General features: G+C 36.3%; 1 protein-coding gene across 2 annotated transcripts in view; it reads left to right on the top strand.

Annotated features, from left to right (window-relative positions):
• sorcs3b (sortilin related VPS10 domain containing receptor 3b) overlaps positions 1-25560 on the top strand; it is a 109655-nt gene extending 84095 nt beyond the window's left edge. For both annotated transcript variants that reach the window (XM_073928441.1, XM_679014.9), the window contains 12 exons: positions 1414-1547; positions 3688-3801; positions 3983-4154; positions 5644-5830; positions 6061-6194; positions 12331-12454; positions 12565-12677; positions 13386-13517; positions 15892-15991; positions 18286-18391; positions 18575-18810; positions 21034-25560. In XM_073928441.1, the coding sequence (XP_073784542.1) occupies positions 1414-1547; positions 3688-3801; positions 3983-4154; positions 5644-5830; positions 6061-6194; positions 12331-12454; positions 12565-12677; positions 13386-13517; positions 15892-15991; positions 18286-18391; positions 18575-18810; positions 21034-21095 (1614 nt within the window). In that variant the 3' untranslated portion in view covers positions 21096-25560. The remainder of the gene's footprint in view (positions 1-1413; positions 1548-3687; positions 3802-3982; positions 4155-5643; positions 5831-6060; positions 6195-12330; positions 12455-12564; positions 12678-13385; positions 13518-15891; positions 15992-18285; positions 18392-18574; positions 18811-21033) is intronic.
• The last annotated feature ends 347 nt before the right edge of the window (positions 25561-25907 follow it).

The following is a 25907-nucleotide window of genomic DNA, read 5'->3' as shown; positions in this document are numbered from 1 at the left end:
ACTCTTCGGTCGTCAGGTAACATATCACTCCATTAGAACACTGATTCAATCTTTCGCTTTCATGCATGTACTTTCTAAATTTAGCGAAAGCTTCAGATACTGTTGGTTAGTTCCTGTTGGTTGTGCAACTTTTGACGCAATTATAACAACACAGATTACTCTGCCTGTTCATGTCACAGTCTAAGCAGAAAATGTGATTGACAAGTGGCAATTTGTGTGCAACTTAGCTTTATTTATTTATGATTTGGTTATGGGTAAAACAAAGACCATGCGGGTCAGGTAGTTGAAACGGTAGGCTACAAATAATTAATTCACTACAAATTAATTAATTATTTATAAATAATTAATTCACCGCTGCCAATGATGACGATGCCATCGTCCATCATGATGTTTCACATTAGACTTCGTACGATGCCAAATTGGTCGACATCACCCAACCCTAGCCTTTATCTTAGATTTATATAAGACAAAAATTATTCGTAGTTTTATTTATTTATTTATTCATTCATTGTTTTGTGAATATTTTCATTGTCAAGTGATTACTTGTGTTCAAATGCCAAAAAAATGCTTTAATTATTTTTAAGTCAAAAAAGAGAAATTCACGATTGTTCTTTTTTATTATTATTATTTTGTGCTGCATTAACTGGTCAGTGCGCAGCAATAAATAACACTTTCATGTCATTTTCTAAACTATTTGTTTGAAATTACTGAATGCATAATAATCATGATAACCGGGATTATTCCTCAGACTATAATTGTACAACCAAAATCTATAATCGTTGCATCCCTACATACATTTAAAGTGAGAGTTATTAGCTCCCCTGAATTAAAAGCCCCCATAAACAAAAAGATTTTTTCAACACATTTTTAAGCATAGTAGTTTTAATAACTAAATTTTAATAACTGATTTATTTTATCTTTGCCATGATGACAGTAAATTTTATTTTACTAGTTATAAGTGCAATTTAAAGACTTTATTAGGTTAATTGGGTAAGTTAAGGTTATTAGCCAAATCATTGTATAACAGTGGTCTGTTCTGTAGACAATCGATAAAAAATATTGCTAATAATATTGACCTTAAAGTTTTTTCTAATTAAAAAATAAAAAATATTATAGCAAATACAGTGAAAAATTCCTTGCTCTGTTCAAAGATCATTTGGGAAATATTTGAAAAAGAAATTTAAATTCACAGGAGAGCTAATCATTTTGACTTTATCTGTATTTGCTCCCATTTGCACATATTTACTCAAACTCCAATTAAACTGTTTTTGGCCGTACCTTGCTGAAAATGAGTCCACATATTTCACTTGAGGAACATTGGAGCCTTAAGTAAAAAAAAAATCTAGTTCTAATAAGTTGGGAAATCCTACGACTGTGTCCGTATGTGAGTGTCTGCATATTTTTGCATTTCAGGGTGAGGTGTGTGTGATGGGAGAGAGACAGGTGTATATGAAGAGGAAGCCGGGCACGCGTTGCACTCTGGGTCGGGAGTATTCTCGAGTCGTTTCAGCTGAGCCCTGCATCTGCACCCTCTATGACTTTGAGTGGTGAGTCCCACACATGCGAAAACACACAGCAGCTGCTTTTCCAATGGAGCAAATGAGTGACAGTAACTCTTGCAGATCAAAGGACTCAGTGTTGCATGCAGAGAACAAAAGCTGCAGGGATCCAACCAATTATACAGATTAATTAAGTGGCATCTGAATATGAAAAAAGACAAGTTTTTTCACCTCATCTGTTGCTTTTTTTAATGTCTGCTCAACGCAGCTTATGATTCTGTTGCAGTTGCTACATTAAATTAGCAAGGTAAAAGCCTGGTTTTACATCCGCCAGCTGTAATCATTTCGCCATACTGATGGAGATGTCTTTACAAGCCCACCACGATGCACATGGAGACACACTCCTGCGCTGATCATAACGACGACATAAATCTCCCTTGTACCGCACACAGGCTCCATTAGAGTCGTCTGCTCTTAGGCAAATTACACGTATGAATGAGAGGCGCGCAGAATTAGCATAATGTCAAATGATTAATTATCTCCAAATGAATAAGTAATGAATATTTAAATGGATGATAAATGTGGCAGTGATCTGATTAGCCTGGAGGAGCTGGTGTTACTGAGTTTAGCCCTGATCCCTTACAGTCATTTTTACCTTGGAAATGCACAAACCGATCACAACTCAAGATTACCGGGCTGCTTGAAATGTTTGCTCACCAGGGTTCCATCCAGATGAGTTTAAGTGTTATAGACTTGAAGCTGACTTCTGCCATTAAAACAGCTTTGTTTATCGCTGCAGTACATTTCCCATGCTCTACACTACATTTACTATAATAGCTCCAGTTAATACCAAAACTGTTTAACAGCCCGATTCAGCATGGTTATTTGGAACTATAACCAAGACTATTAAACTGTTGAACTTTTAAACTGTTTTTGTAAATTGAAATATAGCTGAAATAAAATATATTGTAACTGCTTGATAGAAAAATGTCAATGTAAAAAAAACTGATTGATAATAAATGTTGCCTTTGCAATGAATGGGGAAAATGGGGTTTTTAGAGACATTGGGCTTTATCATACACCTGTCACAATAAGGCACATACGTGTATGGCATGATTTGTTGCTATTTTCAGACTAGCGCAACCCTAATTTTCACATTTTGCATCTTGCTGTTTGAATGGCAAATCCATTTGCACCACTTTGTGAACTCAATATTTTTTCAACACATTTCTAAACATAATAGTTTTAATAACTCATCTCTAATAACTGATTTATTTGATCTTTGTCATGATGACAGTAAAAAATATTTTACTAGATATTTTTCAAGACACTTCCATACAGTTTAAAGTGACATAAGGAAATACTCTTTAAAATCAATCATCATTAGATTATTAAAAATAACAACTAAAAATTGGGCTGCACAATTTATCTTTTCAGCAATAGTATCGCAATGGGTGTGTCCACAACAGTCACATGAAAAAATATGCAATTTTGAGGGATTATAGTTGATCAGCACAGCAATTGAGAATACATTAGACATTGCAATGTATAACCATAAGAGAGTGAAACGTTCACAGTTGCATGTGTTTTAAAGGACATTTCAAGAAAGTTAAAAGCACTCGGGCACAATAAAGATGTTGTAACTTTAATGGACAATAATTTTACTAAATTATTAATACAACAAAGACTATACAGTGGTATTTTACATTTCATTATTCAATATCTGTACCTGAATACTGTTTGACTCTCTGGAAAACCAGTACAGCTTATTTCACTATTTCTTTGCTCTGTTGTGATTACTTATGCTTGAAATCTTCAAGCAAGATTTACAGCCCAATTCTCACACAAAATCACCCCAATCAATCTGAATTCAAGACTTTTTTCCCAAATAGAGCTATTCAAGTCAGCTGATTAAATTGTATTCATATCGCAATATATATAGCAAAAAACAAAATATCGCAATGTCAGATTTTTCCAATATCGTGCAGCCCTATCTGAAAATACAGAGATTGAAAATACATATTTAATATCCTAAAATGCATTGAGAAAAGTATTGAAGACGCTCTTTTTAAAGATGCTTTCTATATAGTATATATGCAAGTCACTTCTCTCTACAGCCTGCTGAGGCATCCTAGAGAAAACCTTAACCAAACTGAATAATTGATGTGTTTTCTTGATTTCCTTCCAGTGATTATGGGTTTGAGAGACAGACCAGTGGAAAATGTGCACCTGCATTTTGGTATGATGTCAATTTACCGGCACACACCTGCAGTTATGGACAGCGCTACCGCAACAGTACAGGGTAACACACACACACACACACACACTGCAGTACGATTCATATATGCAATAGAAGACTTATTGAGATGAAAATATCTAGCTTGTACAAGAGCGTTTGAGTAAGCATCTTTTGTATATGAAGTGCATGTCCCTTTTTGTCTTACATAGAGTGTTTTCTAAAGCATCCGTATCTGTTTGTGCAGGTACAGGAGAGTGATGTTGAATAACTGTAGAGAGGGTCTGAAGGATACACTGAGTCCCAGAATGCAACAGTGTAAACCCATAGCACCCAGTGGCCTTCAACTGAGCACTATTAACACACAACTCACTGCTGTACTGGGAACCAACATCACCTTCAGAGTCGCATTGCAAAATGTGAGTTAGCAAAACACCAACTTGACCAAATTTCAATGGTGTAAATGCTGATCAATGTTTGAGGCCAGGACACACCAAGCTGACTGTTGGCTGTTGAGTAGCATCAAAGCCATTGGTTAGCATCTATCAAGCTAGTTTGTTTGGTGGGTTTTACACTTCCTCTTGTCAGGCTCACATCATAGGGAGTTTGCCAGATTCAGCATGTAGAATCGATGTCGGCATCCAAAAAATTGAGCGATGTGATTGGCTGATTAGCTATGAATTTAAAGCGATAGAACAAACACTAAAGTGACGAAACCAAGCAAATGATACAAGTCATGAGGAAACACAATGAACCCAGCTGTTCTTTATTTTGTTTTGTTTTTTTAAATATTTTCAAACAATATGGACTGTCAGGTTATCAGACAAATTTGCAAGATCGAATCTCTCTCTGGTGAGCGAGAAGCAGTGTGAATTAATTAATAAAGCATTTATTAATATTCAAAGTAACTATTACTACAGTATATGCCTGAATAAGAGGATATATATAACTTTTAATTTTAATAGTTTATTATTCATTGAGGGCAACACAGTGGCGCAGTGGGTGGCATGTTTGCCTCACAGCAAGAAGGTCGCTGGGTCGATCCTCGGCTCAGTTGGCGTTTCTGTGTGGAGTTTGCATGATCTCCCTGCGTTTGCGTGGGTTTCCTCCGGGTGCTCCGGTTTCCCCCACAGTCCAAAGACATGCGGTACAGGTGAATTGGGTAGGCTAAATTGTCCGTTGTGTGTGTGTGTGTATGGATGTTTCTTAGAGATGGGTTGCAGCTGGAAGGGCATCCGCTGCGTAAAAACTTGCTGGATAAGTTGGTGCTTCATTCCGCTGTGGCGACCCCGGATTAATAAAGGGACTAATCAAACAAGAAAATGAATGAATGAATTATTCATTGACTAACGAATTCTGACTGATCAGTAAAAATACCAACACACTTCTTCAATAACTGCTTTGTAAATAATGTGATACTTAATTGAAAAATGAATCATTAAAGTATGAAAACACAATCAATAAGAACATTACACATGCACTTATAAGTCAAGAATACAGCATTTGTAGTTATACTCATAAACTGCTTACTAACATCTATTAATGTAGAAATAATGCTTAGCAAATGATGAATGAACTATTTACTAATGCTTAATAAATGATTCATAGTGTGTAACTAGAAAGTGTTCTCAAAAAATCTTACTGATCCCAAACCTTTAACTGATTGTTGTTTTAATATAAATGACTATATTAAAATATTCATAATTAGTATTATAATAATACAATTAATTTAGAGTTCGTACCTCTGATCATTTTATCATTCTTATTTTCTTTTTAATCAGATTCCCATCTCCAGTCAGCCACAGTTTGAACTGCTGTAAATCACCCTTCAGTTTCCCAAAGCCTTTACATGCAAAACCATACAATACATCAGTCCTTTATCTCTCTCTGTTATTGTTTTCTCTGCAGGGTGACTCACTGTCGACCAGTCTCCATGTGGACTTTGGAGATGGCATCTCGGTGTCATACTCCAACATAAGCCGCCTTGGTGACAGCATCACACACACATACAGGGTCGCTGGGATATTCAGGGTCAGCGCACGTGCTCAGAACAGCCAGGGCTCTGACAGCAGCTCGCTCTATCTGCACATCACCAGTACGTACATAAGCACACACTTATTCCAATTCTCCATAAGAATCCACCATACAAAAAGCTCTTTCCTGTCACAGCAAATTACCTCTATACAACTGACTGCACATCGAGACAATCTATTTCTGAAGCAGCTCTCAATAAACAACATAGGAAAAGAAATCGCTGCTCAATGTGATCGTTATTGACTTCATATTGCGTCTGATAAGATCTCACGTCCGATGTGTTGTTGTTAGGTCCTGTGGAGCGTATCTTTCTTTCGGCACCGGTGGTCGTGGCCAGAGGAAGAGAAGCCAACCTGACAGCAGTGTTGTGGCCCAGTCAGCCCAGGACGGCCACCTTCTACTGGTGGTTCAATAACAACACTGAGGTTCGAACATTTATACGCATGCGGCCCAGAGGCCCACATCAGTTAGCCAGCTATTCCAGTATTACTTCTGACCTGCAACAAAACAAGGGCTCGGCCAAAGATATTGTGCTTGCCAAGGCCAGAAAGGTAAACCTGTTATTAGGATGGATTGGAATTGGGGTCAAGTAAGTAAAAAGCTCGATGTTTGGGCCGGGGCGATACTGTGACACTGTGGGTTTTTTTCGCTTTGCAGTATGAAACTTGCTGCCAAAATAAAAAGAATAACTGAATTTCAACTCTGTCAGAATAGCTTTTGTTGAATGACAGGCATAGCTGGGAAAATGCATTGGGGAAAGTGCTTCCAGCTCAGAGATCTGGAATAGATTAAAAGCCCACATAGAATTTTAATTGTAGATTGCTTGTCAAAAGGCAAGATTTGATTGGGCATTTAGCCTACTTTTCACAAGTTTGGTCACACTGTTTTTTTAAATGACTTTTATTATGGCTGCTTAGCATAATTAAGTAATGAAAATTGATATTTTTATCAATTTCTCCATGAAAATAGGCAATGTATTTTGGTGCATTTAAACAAAACAGATTTATTAAGCAGATATATTTATTAAAATAATATTTTAGTCACCAAACATACTTAGAAATTGGAAGATAATACACTTAAATTCTAGCAAAATATTGCAAAACATAATTACAACCTACAAAATTTCAACTAAATTATTCAGTTTTTCTGCTTCTCTTGATTTTTCCTCTTTTTAAAATTTGTATTTAATTTTTTTCTATAACATATAGGTTTGTGTGTACTCCTTTTTAGACCGTTATCGTAAGTTAATTTGTTACATAAGCTCCAGTTTTGGCTTAAGTACTGACTAATCTAATGTATATGCACAAAACCTTGGTAGTGGCTAAATGGGGATCCTGATAAATAAATAAATAAATAAATAAATAATAAAAAATATTTTAAAAAATAAATAAAGATGATATTGAATAACTTCCTATTAAAAACTAAGCACTGTATGTCATTACAGTGACGATACTGAAATGTGTGCATTTGCAATAGTCACATCGCAGCATCTGCGTTGGGATGATTTTAGTTGATCAGCAATAAAGAATGTACAGTGTTATTTTACATTACATTTGATTATTTAATAACAGGGCCAGGACAAAATATTGATTCTGATTTATTGTGATAATTCCACTTGGGATACATTATTGATGTAGCCAAGTATCAATATTTATTTAAAAGTACAAAAAAATCTGAACTAATTCATCAGCCTTGCACTGCTACTGTATCATTTAACATTAACAACAATACATGGGGGCGCTTCTCGCAGTGTGGGATTGAACACATATCAATGTTGCAATTCTACAAAATATATGTGCTGTTAATAAAATATATCTTTTTGATGCGTTTTCCCCCTTCATTTAAAAACATCATGATATATTGTGGATGGTTTTCTTGTGATATATCGCTGATATTAAGACTACATGATTGGGGGCAAAATATAATGGTAATATCATATCGTATTGTATCATATTGTATCGTATACTGTACCTAAATATCTGATTACTTAATTTACTTTTATCTTTGCTCTTATCTTATTTATTTACACTTAGAATTTATTTTATTAACTCCTTTACACGATTATTCCAATTAAAGTTAATGATTTCATTCCAAATTAAGCAAAATTGTATTCATATCGCAATATATAATCGCAGAAAAATAAAATGTCGCAATGTCATATTTTTCCAGTATCATGCAGCTCTAGCTTTTATAATATTATAACAGGGTATCTACAGAAACTTAAAAAGTCTGAAAATGTCTTAAGTTTTAAAAAACAAATTTTAGGCCTTAAAAAGTCTCAAATCCATGGACATATTGTCTTGTAGGTCTTAAATCATTTTAAACGAGTCCATGTAAAGCTATACTTAATTGAGCCAACACTCGTCCAATGACTAACACTATATTTCAATATAAGTTAAGAAACATTTATTTATTAACTCTGTTGACTTTTTAATATGGTTTAATTACCTTCCTTACAACAACATTTGTTTTTAATGTTTAAGGTTTTAACTTGGCCATTAAATCTTTAGGGTTTAGCCTTGTGTAAGTCTGAAATTTCATGAAACCTGTAGAAACCCTGTATAAAAAAAAGTAAGATTTCTGTCTCAAAAGATCTAAACAACTGTTATTTTTAACTTAACTTAAAAATATTTTTGCAGTTTCCACACTGTAAAATGAACAAGCATTTTCAACTGTAAAAATAAAAAGAATAACTGATTTTTAACTCTGTCAGAATAGCTTTTGTTGAATGAAAGGCGTAGTTGGAAAAATGCATTGGGCAAAGTGCTTCCAGCTCAGAGATTGGCTTAGATTAAACGCCCATATAGAATTTTAATTGTAGATTGCTTGTCAAAAGGTACAATTAGAATGGGCTTTTAGCCTACTTTTTCACACTGATTTTTTTAAATGACTTTTGTAATGTTATAAATAGGGCTGCACGATTAATCGAAAAAAGATTGTGTTCTCAATTCGACCCCATAGATGATCTTAATCTAGCATTTCTACGAATTAGCCTATCATATTTTCAAGTTCAAGATGGAAGCATAAAAGCAGTCGCCCAAGTATCGACAGGAAAAACTTAAAGTCCATTCAAGTCCACCGTTCAAACCGTTTGCATGATAACTAACTGTAGAGCTACACACAGGTCTAATATTATTATTGTTTATCTACCATGTTTGAGTAAATAACAATAATAATAGCCTACTCATATTAACCTTTATTTTATATCTACAAAATCGTGAGAAAATCGTGATCTTTATCTTAAGCAAAAAAAAAAGAAAAAATCGCGATTCTCATTTTAGCCAGAATCGTGCAGTAAGAAGTAAGAAATGTAAGATTTCAGTCTCAAAAGATCTAAATCAGTGTTTCTCAACCATGTTCCTGGATGACCACCAACACCGCATGTTTTGGATGCTTCCTTTGTCTTTTACACCCATTACAGGTCTTTCAGTCTCTGCTAATGAGCTGATGATCTGAATCATTTTTTCAGTTTCCACACTGAATTAAGATGAATAAGCATTTTCAACTGTAAAAATAACACAAGCGGCAAATTAAGTGGAGTAGAGACTGCTGAAAATTAAGTTTTCCATCATATTAATTAATTACACTTTTAATCATATTAAAATAGAGAATGTTTTTTAAAGGATAATATTCTTTCACAACACTACTGTCTTTTTGATCAAATAACTGTGACCATGGTTAGCATAAAACTGTTCTCAGAAAATTAAGCAGTTGCTGTAGGTTCATTTAATTAAAGATCATTTTGCTGACACTTTGTTTTTCATTTTGACATCATTATATTGGCTTCTTATCTCATTTGGTATTAGGACAGATTTAACCTACAGTTATAATAGGCAGATGAATCACTGTTTTATGATGCTTTCAAACATCACTGAATGTTGTTCCTAATCGCACCATGAGATCATTCAGTTCAGATCTGCTTTTCTGAGGTGAAACACATAAAAAGAGAAAGAGCAGCTTTTAATGATTATGCATTTAAGTTCTAGAGTGCTTTCCTCTGGAAACCTGCCACAGAGCTGAGCAGTTTAAAAGCATTTAAAAGCTCACTTGTACAGAAGCTTTGTTTTGTCATTTAGTATAATTTGGACATTTCGAAATATATGCCTATATGCTCCGATATGCACTCACCGGCCACTTTATTAGGTACATCTGTCCAACTACTCGTTAACGCAAATTTCTAATCAGCCAATCATATGGCAGCATGTAGACATGGTCAAGTCGATCTGCTGCAGTTCAAACTGAGCATCAGAATGGGGAACAGAGGTAATTTAAGTGAATCTGAACTTGGCATGGTTGTTGGTGCCAGACAGGCTGGTCTGAGTATTTGAGAAACTCCTTGGATTTTCACGGAGAACCATCTTTAGGGTTTACAGAGGATGTTCAGAAAAAGAGAAAATAACCAGTGAGCGGCAGCTCTGTGGGCGCAAATGCCTTGTTGATGCTAGAGGTCAGAGGAGAATGGCCAAACTGGTTCTAGCTGATAGAAAGGCAACAGTTACTCAAATACTATCGTTACTATCTCTGAATGCACAACACGTCCATCTTTGAGGCAGATGGGCCACAGCAGCAGAAGACCACACTGGGTGCCACTCCTGTCAGACAATAACAGGAAACTGAGGCTACAATTCACACAGGCACCAAAATGGGTCTGATGAGTCTCCATTTCTGCTAAGATGGTAGGGTCAGAATTTGGCATCAACAATATAAAAGCATGGATCCATCCTGCCTCATATCAATGGTTCAGGCTGCTGGTGGTGTTGTAATGGTGTGTGGGATTAGTACCAATGGTGTGCCCATTAATACTAACTGAGCATCGTGTCAACGCCACAGCCTACCTGAGTATTGTTGCTGACCATGTCCATCCCTTTATGACCACAGAGTACCCATCTTCTGATCCAGCAGAATAACGCGCCATCTTATAAAGAGTGAATCATCTCAGACTGGTTTCTTGAACATGACAATGAGTTCACTGTACTCAAATGGCGGGAGGTTCACATCATATATATGCAGCGGACAAATCTGCTGCAACTGCGTGATTGTAACTGGGAGACTGACACGGAGGGATCCATTATGCAGTATTTATTAGTCACACTTTCACTCAAACAATCCACACGCACCAAGGTGCGAACACACAACAACAATAGTAATAAAGGTCTTAAGGCTGGTGGCTGACAGACACAGAGTGATTTACCAGGCATGGATCAGAGGCAGGCGGCGTGATTCAGAGTCCGTGTATCAGGCTTGGGTCAAGGGCAGGCAGCGAGTATCAGAGTCTGTGTAACAGGCTTGGGTCGATGGCAGGCAGAAGGCAAAGCAGAGTCAGAAACGGGCTGGAGTAATACACAGGAGATCAGGCAGGATATAACGCTCAGTAATGATGGCCGGGGCTGAACAAGAATTCGCAAAGACTGAGTGTTTAAGTGCGTTTTATAAAGGGTACGTGGGTCATTAACGGGATTCAGTTCAGGTGTGCTAGATCAGTGTAAGTGGATGATGTAATGCTTAGAAGTCCGGAGATGGTGGCCTCTGCTGGCCAGCGAGGGGAGTGACTGGGACCGAGTCGGTGACAGTGATGCTATCATGTCAATATGAAGCAAAATCTCTGACGAATATTTCCAGTACCTTTTTTAGTCTATGCCACCAATGATTAAGGCCAACCCGGTAGTAGTAAGGTGTACCAAATAAAGTGGCAGGTGAATGTATAATACAGGCATTCAGGCTATTGGGAACATGCGAATATTATACAGTCCTCTTGAAAAGCAATGATTTCCCAGTGCTGGGTTGCGACCAGCAGGGCATCCACCGCATAAAACTTATACCAGAGTAACTGGCGGTTTATTCCCCTGTCGGACTAAGCTGAAGGATAGTGAGTGAGTGAGTGAGTGAGTGAGTGAGTGAGTGAGTGAGTGAGTGAGTGAGTGAGTGAAAAACAAAAAGAAAATTGCAGTTTTGTATTTTTATGTGGTTGCTTTTAATGTTTAATAAAGTAATAATCTACAGCAAAGAGTGCAGCCAGGCAAAACCCAGACCCTCCGGTGTGTTAGCAATATTAGAAAATCTGCTTGTAAATAATTTAGGTGAAGTAAATGCATCAACTTAACCCATTATACACTGAAAGTACCTTTTCCTATTCACTATTGCCATTACACAGGAAAACAAGACAGCATTAAAGAGCAACTGTGTTGTTTTGAATGAATACGAATGTTAAAATGCCATTCATAAATGCCAGTCTATTTGAGTGCTCCCGCCCAACATCATGTGCTGCAACCAGACAAAAAGACCCCAAAAATGAGATCAGCAAAGCCCATAAATTACACAGAGAGTGGCTTGTTAAGGAATACTAGTGAAAAAGCAGGAAGATCTGCAAGACCAATATATCTACGACAAGTCCTAAGATCAAAAGCACGACAACTGAACCGTGAAACGCAGCGGGAGTTTGGCCATATAGGGCTGTAAATGGTTTCTGCTATAAATGATTCTGCCACTCACATATCAGTCAGAGTTAGGATTTGCTTTCCCGTTTCTCCGTGCTGCTACATCTGAATTGCATGTGTTTTTCAGCCCCTGATCACACTGGAAGGAAGCGTTTCACACACGTTCACGCGAGAGGGACTGAACCCTGTCACAGTACAGGTGTCGGCGGGAGGTACAGTCCTACAGGATGTGAAAATCATCACCGTCAAAGGTGAAGACCTCCCGTAGACATGAAAATTGCTGTGCTTTTTGATATAGAGAATGTGATATTTTTAGCTTCGCTGAAAATTAAGACGTTTCTCTGTCTTCTCTGGTTTCCAGATGTCTTTCGTTCTTTGCTTCTGTCGTTTTCTCCAAACCTGGAAGAGCACAACCCGTCTGTTGCCGAGTGGAGACAGGACGTGGGGCGTGTTGTCAGGGCAACGCTCGCTCAGGTACACCGCGCTTAAAGTCCATCATCAGCTACCGCTGGAGTGCTCTGTTCATGCCGGTGAACTGCTGAAAAGAACTCCTGAAATTTCTTGAAAGGCCGCTGATAGCTCACCACGCTTCCTCTCTCTTCAGCTATTCTCTTTCCTCTCTCTCAAACGCTGCTGGTTTAAAGCCTGATGGCTCTTTCTGGGCTCTCCGGCGAGGTTCTGTGTTCGGCTGAGAGGCTCTACGCGCTCTCACGCATCCATCTGATTTCCCCTCAGTCTGAGCGCGAGAGATAGGGTAATGTAGTGCTATTGGCGAGAGTGAATCACTGGAGTTCAGAGTGAATATTGATGCGGCAACAGAGAGACTCTAAAGCCAGTCAGCCAATTAAAGAACAGAGCCAAAGAACTGCTCCACAGAACTCCATTACAATGAGTCGCTCAAGCACAAATATAATGGCCTCCCAATACCTCTGGATTTTCGATGTGAACTGAGTGCTTTCAATGCGCTTACGCAACATCATATCGAAAATATCTCCAGATTCTCCGGAATGGCTTATTATGCTTCGCAAACATTAATGGAGATTTTTATTAATGTGCAAACGGCTGTGAAATGATTGACTAGCGTTTATGCATGAATACAGTCTGTCATGAATGTTGCATGCTGATAAAATTGCCTTAATTTAATGTTTAGTGGCGTGTGTTTATTTGTGTGCTTTTCGGCAGGTCTGCAGCTTCCCTGAGGACCAGTTGTTGGTGTCTGTGTTTCCTGGATCTCCAACAGCTGCTGAGCTCTTTATCCTACCCGAGACCAACCAGTCAGCATTCAGATCACACACAGAGGAACAACTTAATAAGGCAAGAACCATACACGCACATAAACACACACACACACACACACACACACACACACACACACACAATGGAATAAAGTGATTCTCCCAAATGACAAGGTCTTATGATTGATACAATCTGTTAAAATAACCGATTATTATGTTCTGATGGCTAAATAAATTATAGCGGCGATAAAAGTTGGCTTTATTGCTAGTGAATAAACCTGCTGAAAAATACATGCACTTACTTTTAAAATGTCATGGGCTGAATTTGTAATGCCCGGCAACCACAAAAGGAAATTAAATCTGTCAAATTTATTAATGACAATAATTCAGATTTATGTTAAAACCAGCAGTATTTTTTTGACTGCATTCTCTATTTATATAGGGTGATGATCTAGAGTTTTCCAAAAATGGAAAATTTTATTAAGATGATTTTAAATGGCTTACGCAAGATTTATGTTCAAAATCACTATTCAAATAAAGCCTTTTTGCAGACCATTTTTTTAAAGTTCATCAAAAAATCTGAGAAAGAAAAAAAAATAATAACAATAAAAGCTTTTTAGTAGGGCTGCATGATATTGCAAAAATCATCATATGTCATCGTGATCTCTTCATATCAGATCAGACGATCGCGACTGCTGCAGTTACTTCAGTTGTGTTATTTTTTGGTATTTGTCTTTATATCATGTTATCATAATGATCTAATGTGCCAATAAGATCATAACTGTACTGTGCATTTACACAGTGGCCATATTCATCTATGTAAACACACAAAAAACAACATTAACATTATAGCAGACACTGTAAAAAGCTCATTCCCAGCCACTAGACTTTTCTGACATGGTATTCGAGTGTCATCGAGTGTCAGAATGTTTTGGGACTGCTATACAGGAGTTATGATTATGGATTATAAATTGCGAAATTTTGCGGTTTTTATTTTAGTGTTTTTTTTTTAAAGCATGACGGTAAAACAGAAACGCCGTGATGAATATATTAAAACATGTGCTTGTTTGTTGTAAAAATTTCGTAATAATGACAAAAAAACTAATTTCTGGATCTCCTTACCCGGACGTGCTGCGATCCTGCTGTTGTGAATGGTGTATTCTGGCAAATTTTCTTACCCCTTGGTTTTAAGTGAGGTCCTTAAAAAATCTTAGTTCGAATGGGTAAATAGCAATTCCCCTTAGCCCTACGCTTTCAAGCTAAACAGAATCAAGGTAAAGGGAAGGGCTAAGGGGAAGAATTGCGGTTGGGCCTAACTGTATTCATGTACAGCAATTGAATAAAAAGTAATTAAATAAAATTCACCTTTATTAAATTTACAAACAGAACAATTTTTTATTCCTTAAAATATGCTTTTAAAATCATGTAACATCCATAACGAAGCCTTTTCCTCATAAATACAAAAATATTAAATAAAATAAAATCAATAATTTTTGTTTTATAGAAAGCCAACTCTTTTCCTTATGATTATCTTTTTGTTTCTTTTGGGTTGTGCAGTTTAATTCACAGAAATTCTACAAAGCATGTTGTACACTGCAGACTCGCAGACTTTTTTCATGACATCCATAACGCATGTTCATTTTTCTCATTTAAATTATAAAAAATGCTTACAGTTTGATATTTTTTTGATCCCATACAGTAACTCTGTGGTCAGTTGTTTCAGAAAATATAAACAAATGTTTCAATGTAAAGTTAAGATAAACTTTCTCTGTGAATTTATGTTTTAAGATTTTACTCCAAATGTCACATCCATACCGCTGGAATTGCTCATTCACATTAATTTTTTAGGTTAGAACTAGGTTAGATTTATCATAATATTATTGCCAGAAGACGAGTTAATTTAATTAAGCTTATTTATTTATTAATTTAATGATTCGTTTACTCATTGAGTAAACTCATTGTTTTTATCTGAGCATTTGTTTTTTTACTAGCTTTTATTTTTATGTGAAATGATGTGCATAAAATCTGATTTTTTAATTGAAGTTTTAATCCTTGAAGGCAAGCCTGTAGATTTCACACACTTTGCAAACTTTGCACGAGAGTCATGGCAGTTAAGGAGCCTCTAACCACAGTCAATTATTCACAACAAAATCTGACAAAAAAATGATGGTGCTTTTGCAGTCTGTCGCCGCATTACCTCCACATATTGAATGAAAAGAGCTGAATCTACGTTTAAGGCATATATATCACCTTGATATTATAAAATGCATTAGCTATTGCCATTATTTCTGACACAAGCATTTTAAGAACGAAACTTGAATACTGCAAGTGAAATAACTGACTGTCAGAGATGGGGCATTATTTTAAATGATCCAACTCCCCAAATTCAGTTGAACCTTTAGAAATATAGCAGGTTTCCCTTGCTCTTCATCATCATCTTCCTCTTGTTTCAGATGTCGGAGGTCTTCATGAACGCTTTAAATCAGAACCTGATCCAGTTTGATCTGAAGCCTGACACGCGGGTCACTGTGTCTTTGTCTCAGCTCACATTGGGTAAGACCCGAACACTAGTTTCTGTTATTAAGGCTTTAACAGGACAATTCTTGTTCTCTGATGACCCTTCCCGAAGACCACAAATGTCTATCGCATTGAGTTCTGGTTTAATTGCACCCTCACTGTAGTAAAATACAGGGCTGTCAAGTGATTATGTGAGGTGACTTTACTCCTGTGTAGTTATATAAGATACACGACCTAATCACATTGGTGACGATTCGTTGTGGCAAATCTTTCAACCCTCTCTTGGTGCTAAAAATCATAGAGAACAGGTACTCCACCTTGGACTTTAGATTAATATTGATAATGCGGAGCCTGTCTGAGCATGACCAATATAGTGAGTTGGAAATGACATTACGGGATCATAAAGAGTGTCTCTCTGCCACATATAATTCTACCCTTTTCAGACACGGCCATTTGTCTTCATTGCTCCGAACAGGAAAAGGTTCAGATTGCCTCCTGCATTCTGCCGAAAGGTCACAATCATCATGCGTCAACCCTCAAAGGGCTGAAGGATGAACTGCAGTGTGTTTGTGTGTGTCTGTGTGTGTGTTTGAGAGAGAGAGAGAGAGGAGCAACTGAGACAGTTTTTTTGTATTACTAAAATGGATATGCTTTTCATACTACCATACATGCTCTGAAAAACAGCACAGTGTGTGTGTGTGTGTGTGTGTGTGTGTGTGTGTGTGTGTGTGTATGTGTGTGTGTGTGTGTGTGTGTGTGTGTGTGTGTGTGTGTGTGTGTGTGTGTGTGTGTGTGTGTGTGTGTGTTTGTGTGTGTTTCAGTTGATATACCAAACTATATACATAGTCTTCCTTTATTTCTACTTAACCAAAGATTTTCAGCAAAAATAGTTTAAATCATTGGTTAATTTGAGCTAGATCTTTCCAGATCATGTTCCGAAAAATGTCTGATATTCCTGTTTGCGTTTGAACACCGAAAATAAATAATGGCATAGTGGCCAACCTAAATAATATTTGTATTTCAAAATGGCAAAGAGGCAGTCAAGCATATTTTCATTTTTTTTAAACCATGAGTAAATATGATATGACCTGCTCAAATGAGATCTTGAGAAGATGAAATTGTGCGAATGGATCAGGGTAGCAGGAGACAGAAGCAAAGCGATCTCAAGTTAATCAGAAAACATGACAGAAGAGCTAACTGTGGGCTCTTCTTGAAAATTAGACTGAGTGAGTCTTTTAATTGTTATTTCACTTGGCACATAACACTGAAATCAACTGAAAAGTCAATGTTTATACGATTTATGTTTGTAGCTACATGTCTTTATTATTTATGACTGGCCTACATTGTTGTATATGGCACAAAATAATTAAAGACCGTTCAGAAATGTGAAGCTCTTTTTTAATGACATCATGTTCCGGGAAAAATGAAATTCGGTCATGGTAACTTAAATTTTCTGGTTTTGTTCTGTGAATTATTCATTTACAAATTAAGCACTGTTTAAAAACAATTGTTTAATTGACATTTTGAGGGAGTAAAATTATTTTACTAAAGATATTTACCTTAACTACTTGCTAAATACTAGCTATACTACTTATTAAAACTATTTTTCAATGCATTTCAAGTCTTTGAAGATTTGTTTGTGCTATGTAGCTGTTGAATTAATCTACTCGGTAAGTTATTTAATAATAAGTTGTTATTTATTATACTGAAAAACCACACTAACATTTTTTTGTAAAATATTGTTCGGTTGTGAAATTTTCAATTTTAAATATTAGATTTTAGTCTTACTTTAGGTCTCATTTTACTTTGTGGTAGTTAAAAAAAGTGCACGCAATGTGGTCATTTAGGAAATTACAGTACATTAAAAGTTTTAAAGTTATAGACTAAACATATTTAAGGAAAGTTTTGATTATGATGACGAATACTTAAAAACAGTTTATTTAAAAATGGTTAAAATCAATGACATGCAAACTCCACACAAAAACGCAAACTGAATCAGCCGAGGCTCGAACCAGCGACCTTCTTGCTGTGAGGCGACAGCACTACCTACTGCACCACTGTGTCACCACATCATTGACTTAAATACATATAGTAGTTTTATAAGGTGTATGCATGAATGTACAATTTATTACATTGATTAATGAAATGACCAATATATATTATATAATGTTTGTATTTATAAACATTTTATATAATGCATATAAGGTAAATAATGTATGATACATTCAAAATGCACACATTACATTATATATATGCATATATATAGTCTATCAGGACATGTGATGAGACATTGAGTTTAACTGGTTCTGCATATGTATCATTGCCTGCAGCACCTCTGGTGGACTCCAGTGTTTTGCCCAGTGGCTCTGCCATGCTCTTACTGGTTTCTCTGGGCCTGCTGGGATTGGCCATTCTCTTCATCTACAAGTTCAAACGGTAAACCTCAACAAATCCCACCTAATTATGCACAGTCATTTTGATATGGCAGCCGATCTTGACAAATGCTGCACACGCTTACTCTTACTGACATCGGTTTCCTCGTGATAGTCTACTTGGACTAGAATGAATAAATGCATCAGTTTTTTCTCCTCAAGCCTAGTTTTGCTTCTGTCTGCTCAGTAAGATTCCTTGGATCCACGTTGAGACAGAAGACAGCCATGAGAAAGAGCCTGAGATGATCAGCGCTGTCGGACAGGAGAAGAACGGCACACGTACAACAGCCACTTCCTTCACGTCTTGCAGTGCACACAACACACACACACCGTGTCCATTAAACACAGGAACACACAACAGCTTCAGCCATCTGCCACCACCAAGAGAACTGATGGAGAAAGAGCTGGAGGCTCACAGCACAGGTCAGACCCCTGGTCACACCATACACTCTCTAAATATTTGTTGAGTCTTTGATAAATCTGATTAACAACTTACTGTAGTTCCAATAAATACTGTTTTAGAAGTGCTTTAGTATAATTAAGTGAACTTACACAAAGTTTAAATGTTTAAAGCTCAAAGGGTGATATTTGACACTGGATAAATAAAAAAATATGTGCTTCAGCCTACATTTTTGCAAAATCACAATATAATACCCTTGAACATAAATATCATACCCTTTATCATCCTTAAAGATATATTTGACTGCACTTTCTTAACAAAATAAACGCTATGATATTTACAGGGACATCTAGCCAAATAAAGGATTAATTTCAAGCAGTACTTTGCACAACACCAAATAAACACAAAATGTCCAATACATTTAACTCGCCCATATATCTCCATATGTACAACTCTTGTTTGGGCTCGGGTTTGCGTCCAGTCAATCAAATTTCCACAAAAGAGGACAAGGCAATATAAAATCAAGGTGAAACTATATGCAAATGCTCTACATGCACTTTTCTCTTCTGTTTGCTTTTGAAAACACTATTGGTTGGATTTAGGGAAAGGTTTAGGTCAGTGGTTCGCTAGATGATCTGTACGACAAGCCCAGCCTTGTGGACATGTACAAAAAGTACGAAATGCACCCTAAAGCCTCCTTTCCACTGCATGTGACAAACGACAAGCGTCAAACCAGAAGTCATTAATTTCCAATGGAGAGTAGTACGGTAGCTGCGTGGAGTACTGATCACGTCTGTATCCGGAAAATTTGAATCGGAACTGAACTGCGGATATTTTGAATTATTTGAACTACTTCAAATAGACCGTATGCGACAGTATGCCTGTCCAAGCAGGTCTGTGCGCACAAGATGAGAAATATTTTTGTTATTTCTTTTGTTTATCAAAAAAAAGTCTATATTGAAAAAAAAAACATTTCTATTTATAAACGAGTAATAATAAATATTATTTTTTTATGTTGTCTCCACATTCCCTCCAAAATTTGTTGAGGTCTATGAGTTTCTAGTATTCATTCATTCTACCATGGTGAATGCACAGAGAATTAAGGCTCTATCTTTTGCACTCCTTTATTTCAAGCAGCTTCTCTCCCATGGTGCACGACAATACTGAAAATTCTATGCGACTGCCACAAAAGGGCGTATTCAGTCAATCATGTCTAAATGTCATGTGCAGTGAAAAGTAGCTTAAGAATCAGGTTTAAAAAAAATTCATGTAAACAGCGCCATCTAGTGGATTTGTAATCTGAAATGTGCAACAAAACATAACTGGAGTATTTTACCTTTCGTTAAAAGGTACATATTTCCAATATGTAATATGGGACATATTAATGTCCCTAGGTTGAACAACTTCTATTCCAGAATTTGCTCTTTATAGCCTACAAAATACGGCTAGTATGGACTACAATGAAGATTACTTCTTTCTGAATTTGAGACATCACAAAACCAAGCATTTACATAACCCCAGATGCCCGGGTGTAACATTTCCTTTCAAAGGGCACTAGACATTTAGCAGATCAAAACACAATTTAATACTACTTCAATCTTCTTACTACTGTGTTTAATTCAGTATTAATTCTGTGTTTTGCTGGCCAATTCTTTTTAATTAATCTTGATATTTACAATACAATACAATATTTGTGTAAAAATTAGTTCTTTAAGTGTATTGTCAATCAACGTCATCCCTTTAAATACAATTAAGTGACTTTTTATCATTTCACATCAATAATGTGTTACATAAAAGTACATATTTAAAAATATATATTTTTAGAAGTGAAAGTAAAGTACAAATGTTCATTTCATACAATTAAGTGTTCTTTCTTTTCTGTCAGTTCTTTTCTGTCGGCTTTATGTTTATAAAGATGCAATTTGTGCTCAAGGAGCAGAACGAGAGACGTGCTTGTTTTAGTGTGTATCTGTTGTTGTTCCTATACGTGAGGTCAGTGGATGGACCCCAATTCATTCATTCTACTTTTATTACTCCGCTGTCAGAGAAGGTGATTGTCTTCTGAGTGTCCCAGGACTTTTTGATTCACAGTAATCAAGGACTGATCCCATGACACTGAAGTGGAAAGCATTGATCACAGACTTGCCCTTGCTTGTTGGTTGCAATTACAGTGATTTTCTGCTTTTCTGTGTTTCTCTGTGTGTTTGTGTGTGTGTGGGGGGGTGGTGTGTCGGTGTGTGTTTTAGGCGGCCTTGGGGCTGGAGAACGCTTAAGGACCAGACAAATTCCAAACTGCACCAATGTCTGAAATGATGAAGGTTTGATGATGAAACATCAATTGTATTAGATGTATAATTATAAAGTTTTTTATGAAGGGATAGTACACCCAAAGATTTATTCATCCTCAGGCCATCTAAGGTAGAACACGAGAGAAGATTTTTAGCTGTAGCTACAGTTCTTGATAATTCATAAAATGCAAGTCAACTGTTACTGACAATCTAAGAGTATGAAAACATATACAGGTAAAACAAAACTCATACACGTGGCTCCTGGTGATACATTGAGCTCTTATTAAGCAAAACTGAGCATTATTTGTAGCTTTATTATCTTTAACCCGCATCGTCTGCAAACAAAATGCATGAGGCTGAAAAGATAAAAGATAATACTGTCAATAATGTTTAGTTTCAGTTCAGACTGCATGATTTTAGCCCTGACTTTGACTCGCTGACAGATTTTGAGAAATCGCAGACAAATGCCTGAAATCACAGCCAAATTGGTGTTGTTCAGGTGAGTAACAACTATCAAAGACACGATCTGAGAATCGCTGATGAGTCGCTGACACCCGTCAGATATTTGTCATGCTAAATATCTGAAGCTGTCTGCGATTTAAATTATGTTGTGTGAATGTGTTCAGATTTTTAAAAAAAACAACTTGATTACCTACAGCCAATCAGAGAGCAGCATCTATTAGTGTGGGTATCTGCAGGCCAGTGGGAGGATAGTGGAAAAGTTAAAAGTGCTTCTTTTTAGTCTATTGGACCCAAAAAAGGGTCATGTAAATGTCATGTAAGCAATACCACAACTTCAACCGGGTCAAAAAAGAAAATAGTTGAAGAGAAATTCAATTCCCTTCAAAACCCAGATGAGCAAAATGAGTACATTTTCTATCCCTCTAAAGGCTTCTTTCTCATTATTTAGTTAATAACAAAAGATTTACGACCTGAGCTCGCATTGTTTCCTTGTCACTTCTCGTGTGTGTTTGGTTGTGAGATGTAGTTTGCAGACCGGACAAAGTTGTTGGCGATACTCCTGTTGTAAAGTCATACAGCGTGAAACCCTCTGCCAATTCATCTTGCAGTGTCAACACAGCAATGACGGAACAATACCCCAGATAGTCATACAGTGTGAAAACATCTTTGACACGATTACATTGAAAATCATGCCGTCTGAACTCAGCATTGCACAGACTGATAAAAAGACCTTCATTAGCCATTGGTGTTAATTTTGTTTTGCCTACATTTTTTTCTCTCTTATGTTCAACTAAAAAAAATAAGATCTTGGTTGGCCTGAGGTAAGTAAATTAACAGCATTTTTTTCATTTTGGAGTGAACTATCCCTTTAGATATTTCTGTAATGTGGTACTTATGCCTTTATATTATTGTGGTGTTTTACATTTGCGCTCTTTAAATGAACAATTCCTTAAGTGTTAATGAAGGTATTATTGATTACGGGTGTAAATTAATTTCTATCAGAAACTGTAAGATTATATCATATTAGCACTTAAGGAGTATTTATTTTTCACCTGTAATCTTTCCTAAAGGAATAGTCCAAAATGTAAAAATTTGCTCAAATATTTTGCTATCTTGTGTATAGATTCACTAAAACACTGTGTGTGAGGGAAACAAATTAAACACAGCGGGTTTAAAAAAAAATAAACACAGGCCCATTCTGAAAACGTAGCCCTATATACATTTCTGGGGATCGCAAATTATGTCGCCAGAAGTACATATGTATGCATTTTGTCTTTAATACGAATGGTACAGGGCGGTATAATGCCACTCCTTTTCATGCTATCACTGGTTTTCTTGCTGCTACCTGTTTGTCCAGTTAGCTCGCCATATACATCGGTGGACTTGAGACTCAGAGAAGTTGACCACCACAATGGGGTTCGAGTCCGGCAAAGAACGGTTCCAGCAAGCAGTTAAGACAAAAATTAGAATTCAAAAAATAAAGTAAACAAGTAAGTAACAGGGTGACAATTTGGTAAAATCTGTAAACAGGGTAAAAATCAGGTGAGGCCTTTTCTTTTTCTGGATTGCTTTTTAAACTGTGGGTTGGGTTTAGGGAAGTTGTGGGCGATGGTCAATCAGTGCTTTTGAAAACACTATTGGTTCGGTTTATTAAAGAAGGAAGGTTGATCAGTCATTCAGTCAGTCAGCCGACAGCAGCCTCTCGTGGATTTACGTGAAAACAGCAAGCACGAATGGCACTCATGGGAGTAATTTGAGAAGTGTACACAGCGGCCTTTGGTGGATTCGCAAAAACAAAAACTGCAAAAAAAACTACCGGCTGGGACATATTTGGCGCTCTCTAGAAATGTGTATATCCATCATTTTCAGAATGAGCCTGGGTTGAAAAAAAATTAACCCATTGGTGACCACTTTGACATCTGTGTCAAATACACAAAACCTTGACATCAATTTGACATCCACACTAGGGCTGAACAATATATCATTTGAGCATCGATATTGCAATGTGGGCATTTGCAATAGTCATATCGCCGGATTAGATTATTTATTAAAGATTAAATGATAAAGATATTATTAATTTTTTGTATTTTTTTATTATTTACACAACAATAACCATGTTATTTTACATTTGATTGTTCAATTTCTGTGCATAACTACAGAAAGCCATAAAACACTGTTTGTATGTTTATTTATTATTGCTAGTAATTTATTATATTTTTTGCAGATGCACTGCAATAGAAAAAAGACTTGTTCATCCCAGTCGATATAAATTAATGAAATATTTCCAAATAGAGTTGTTCAAATTATCTGGTCAAATTTTATTCATAATAAATCGCATATATTGCAATATATTTCAGATTATTAAAATATCGTGCAACCCTAATGACCATCAAAATCGCAACACAAAAAGTATCAAGATATAACAAATTGAATTAATCTAAAACATTGGCTCCCGAAGTGGGGGAATGTAGAATGACCATATTTTATCCATAACCTACTGAAGATAAAAATATTAGTTTTTTGTTACAACTTTTTTTTCAAAGGATTGCGTCCCTTAAGGTAGTTACATTATATTATAGACACAGCAATAGCATCAGATGCAGCAGATTGATTTTGTGGCACAAGGTTAACCATTCTGGCACATTAACAGTACTCACATACATAAAAAAACTAACAAAGAATAGACATTGGCCTATTGGTGTGTGTGTGCCATTGCATGCAAGGTTTCTATATTTATAACCACCTCAGATGATATTGCGGTCACGAGTCACTGGTATTAGGGCTGAGCGATTAATCGGAAAGTAATCAAAATCGACATTCAAAAACTATAATTAATCTAATTTTTCCAGGTACATTTTTCAAAAACTTTACCTACCGTGTGTGTAGTCACGTGACTCCGCTTTGTTAAGGCTAATTTATACTTATTATATTTTTCTGATATTATACTTCACATACCAGCACACCTCTCAAAAAAATGAAACTACACATCACAATGACACGTAGCACAAGCGTTGTGATTGGTCTGTTTTAGGCAATGATTGTTTTAATTTCACACTACATTAAAAAATCTCTCACTTATAATATGTGAGCATATTTACTGTACAAAACTTGTCATTGAACTATGAAGGCAAAAACATAAAATAAATAAACAAAATAATCATTTATTCATCGAAATCGAAATAAAATGTTCAATAATCGCCCAACCCTGGTACTGTTATTGTGGGGTCACGGGCTGAAAAGTTTGGGAACCCCTGATCTAAAAGTTTAAAATCCAAATTAACCCTGGATTTTGTATCCCTACAATGCATGAAAACTACCTTGATGTCAAAATGACATTTAATTTCTGCGTCAAAAATGAATTATAGAACAGAAACTTCAGAATCTGCTCTGATCAGAATCTGCTCTGATAAAGGAAGGTATGAAAATTTTGAGCAAATTTAAACTTTTGGGTGAACTATTCCTTTAAAGTGATCAGCCAAACTGACTTATACTTTCTTAGCAAGGCACCAAATTCTTTTTGTAAAAGTACGAGATCATTCTCTGCATGCTAACTTGTAGATATTTCAAGGTTAATTGCCTCACATTTGTATAAAAGCTCACTTTTAGAGATCAACAAACATGTTACGCTCTCATACGCAATCGATATTTAATCTTTTGAAATCTGCTTATAGCTTTATGTATGTTTATATTGATGCTTACCTCATCTTAATTAACGTCAAGAGGTCGTAAGGAGCATGATTTTAGGATCGAGTAGACGTACATGGCACAAATAGAGGTTGGTAACTTCATCTGTGTAGAAGCCTCATCTGCTGAACGTGTCCATTTGTGCCTTGGCAATGTGTGTTTCTATAGTAAGACGGCAAACATATGACATTTAATTTGGTTAGTATTCACAATACTGTACTCCTGGAAGTATACTCATTTAGAGCGCATGTTTCATCACTGCTAATAGCTGACAGCCAGTTTTATATTTGACTGTGAACTGAAAGTCACTTTAATCTGAATAAATGTATTTTTACATTAGTGACTGCCCACTGATTCTTTACAATGGCATTTCTGCAACAGCCGAATGGCCTGTGTGTCCCAATTTCTCAAAGCAATTTCCAAACACCCATCATCTTTTCATTTCTCCAGTAAATAGCGTACAGCAGATGACCTGTGACACTGAGAAATCTTTAATAGGATCACATTAAATGAAAGGATACAAAAGAGCTGCTCTGCTCAAATGAAAGTAAACACTGGGACCAGACATAATCTGCATTTTTCACCATTCCAGCTATATTTTATATTCACTTTTATTTTTACTTTACTCTGTTTTTTCAAGTAATGAAACATGGTTTGCTTCTTGCAGGGTATATGTACAAGAATCA

This window comes from Danio rerio, chromosome 17 (assembly GCF_049306965.1).
Source record: "Danio rerio strain Tuebingen ecotype United States chromosome 17, GRCz12tu, whole genome shotgun sequence".
NCBI lineage: Eukaryota > Metazoa > Chordata > Actinopteri > Cypriniformes > Danionidae > Danio > Danio rerio.
This window is presented reverse-complemented; position numbering and strand designations above follow the sequence as displayed.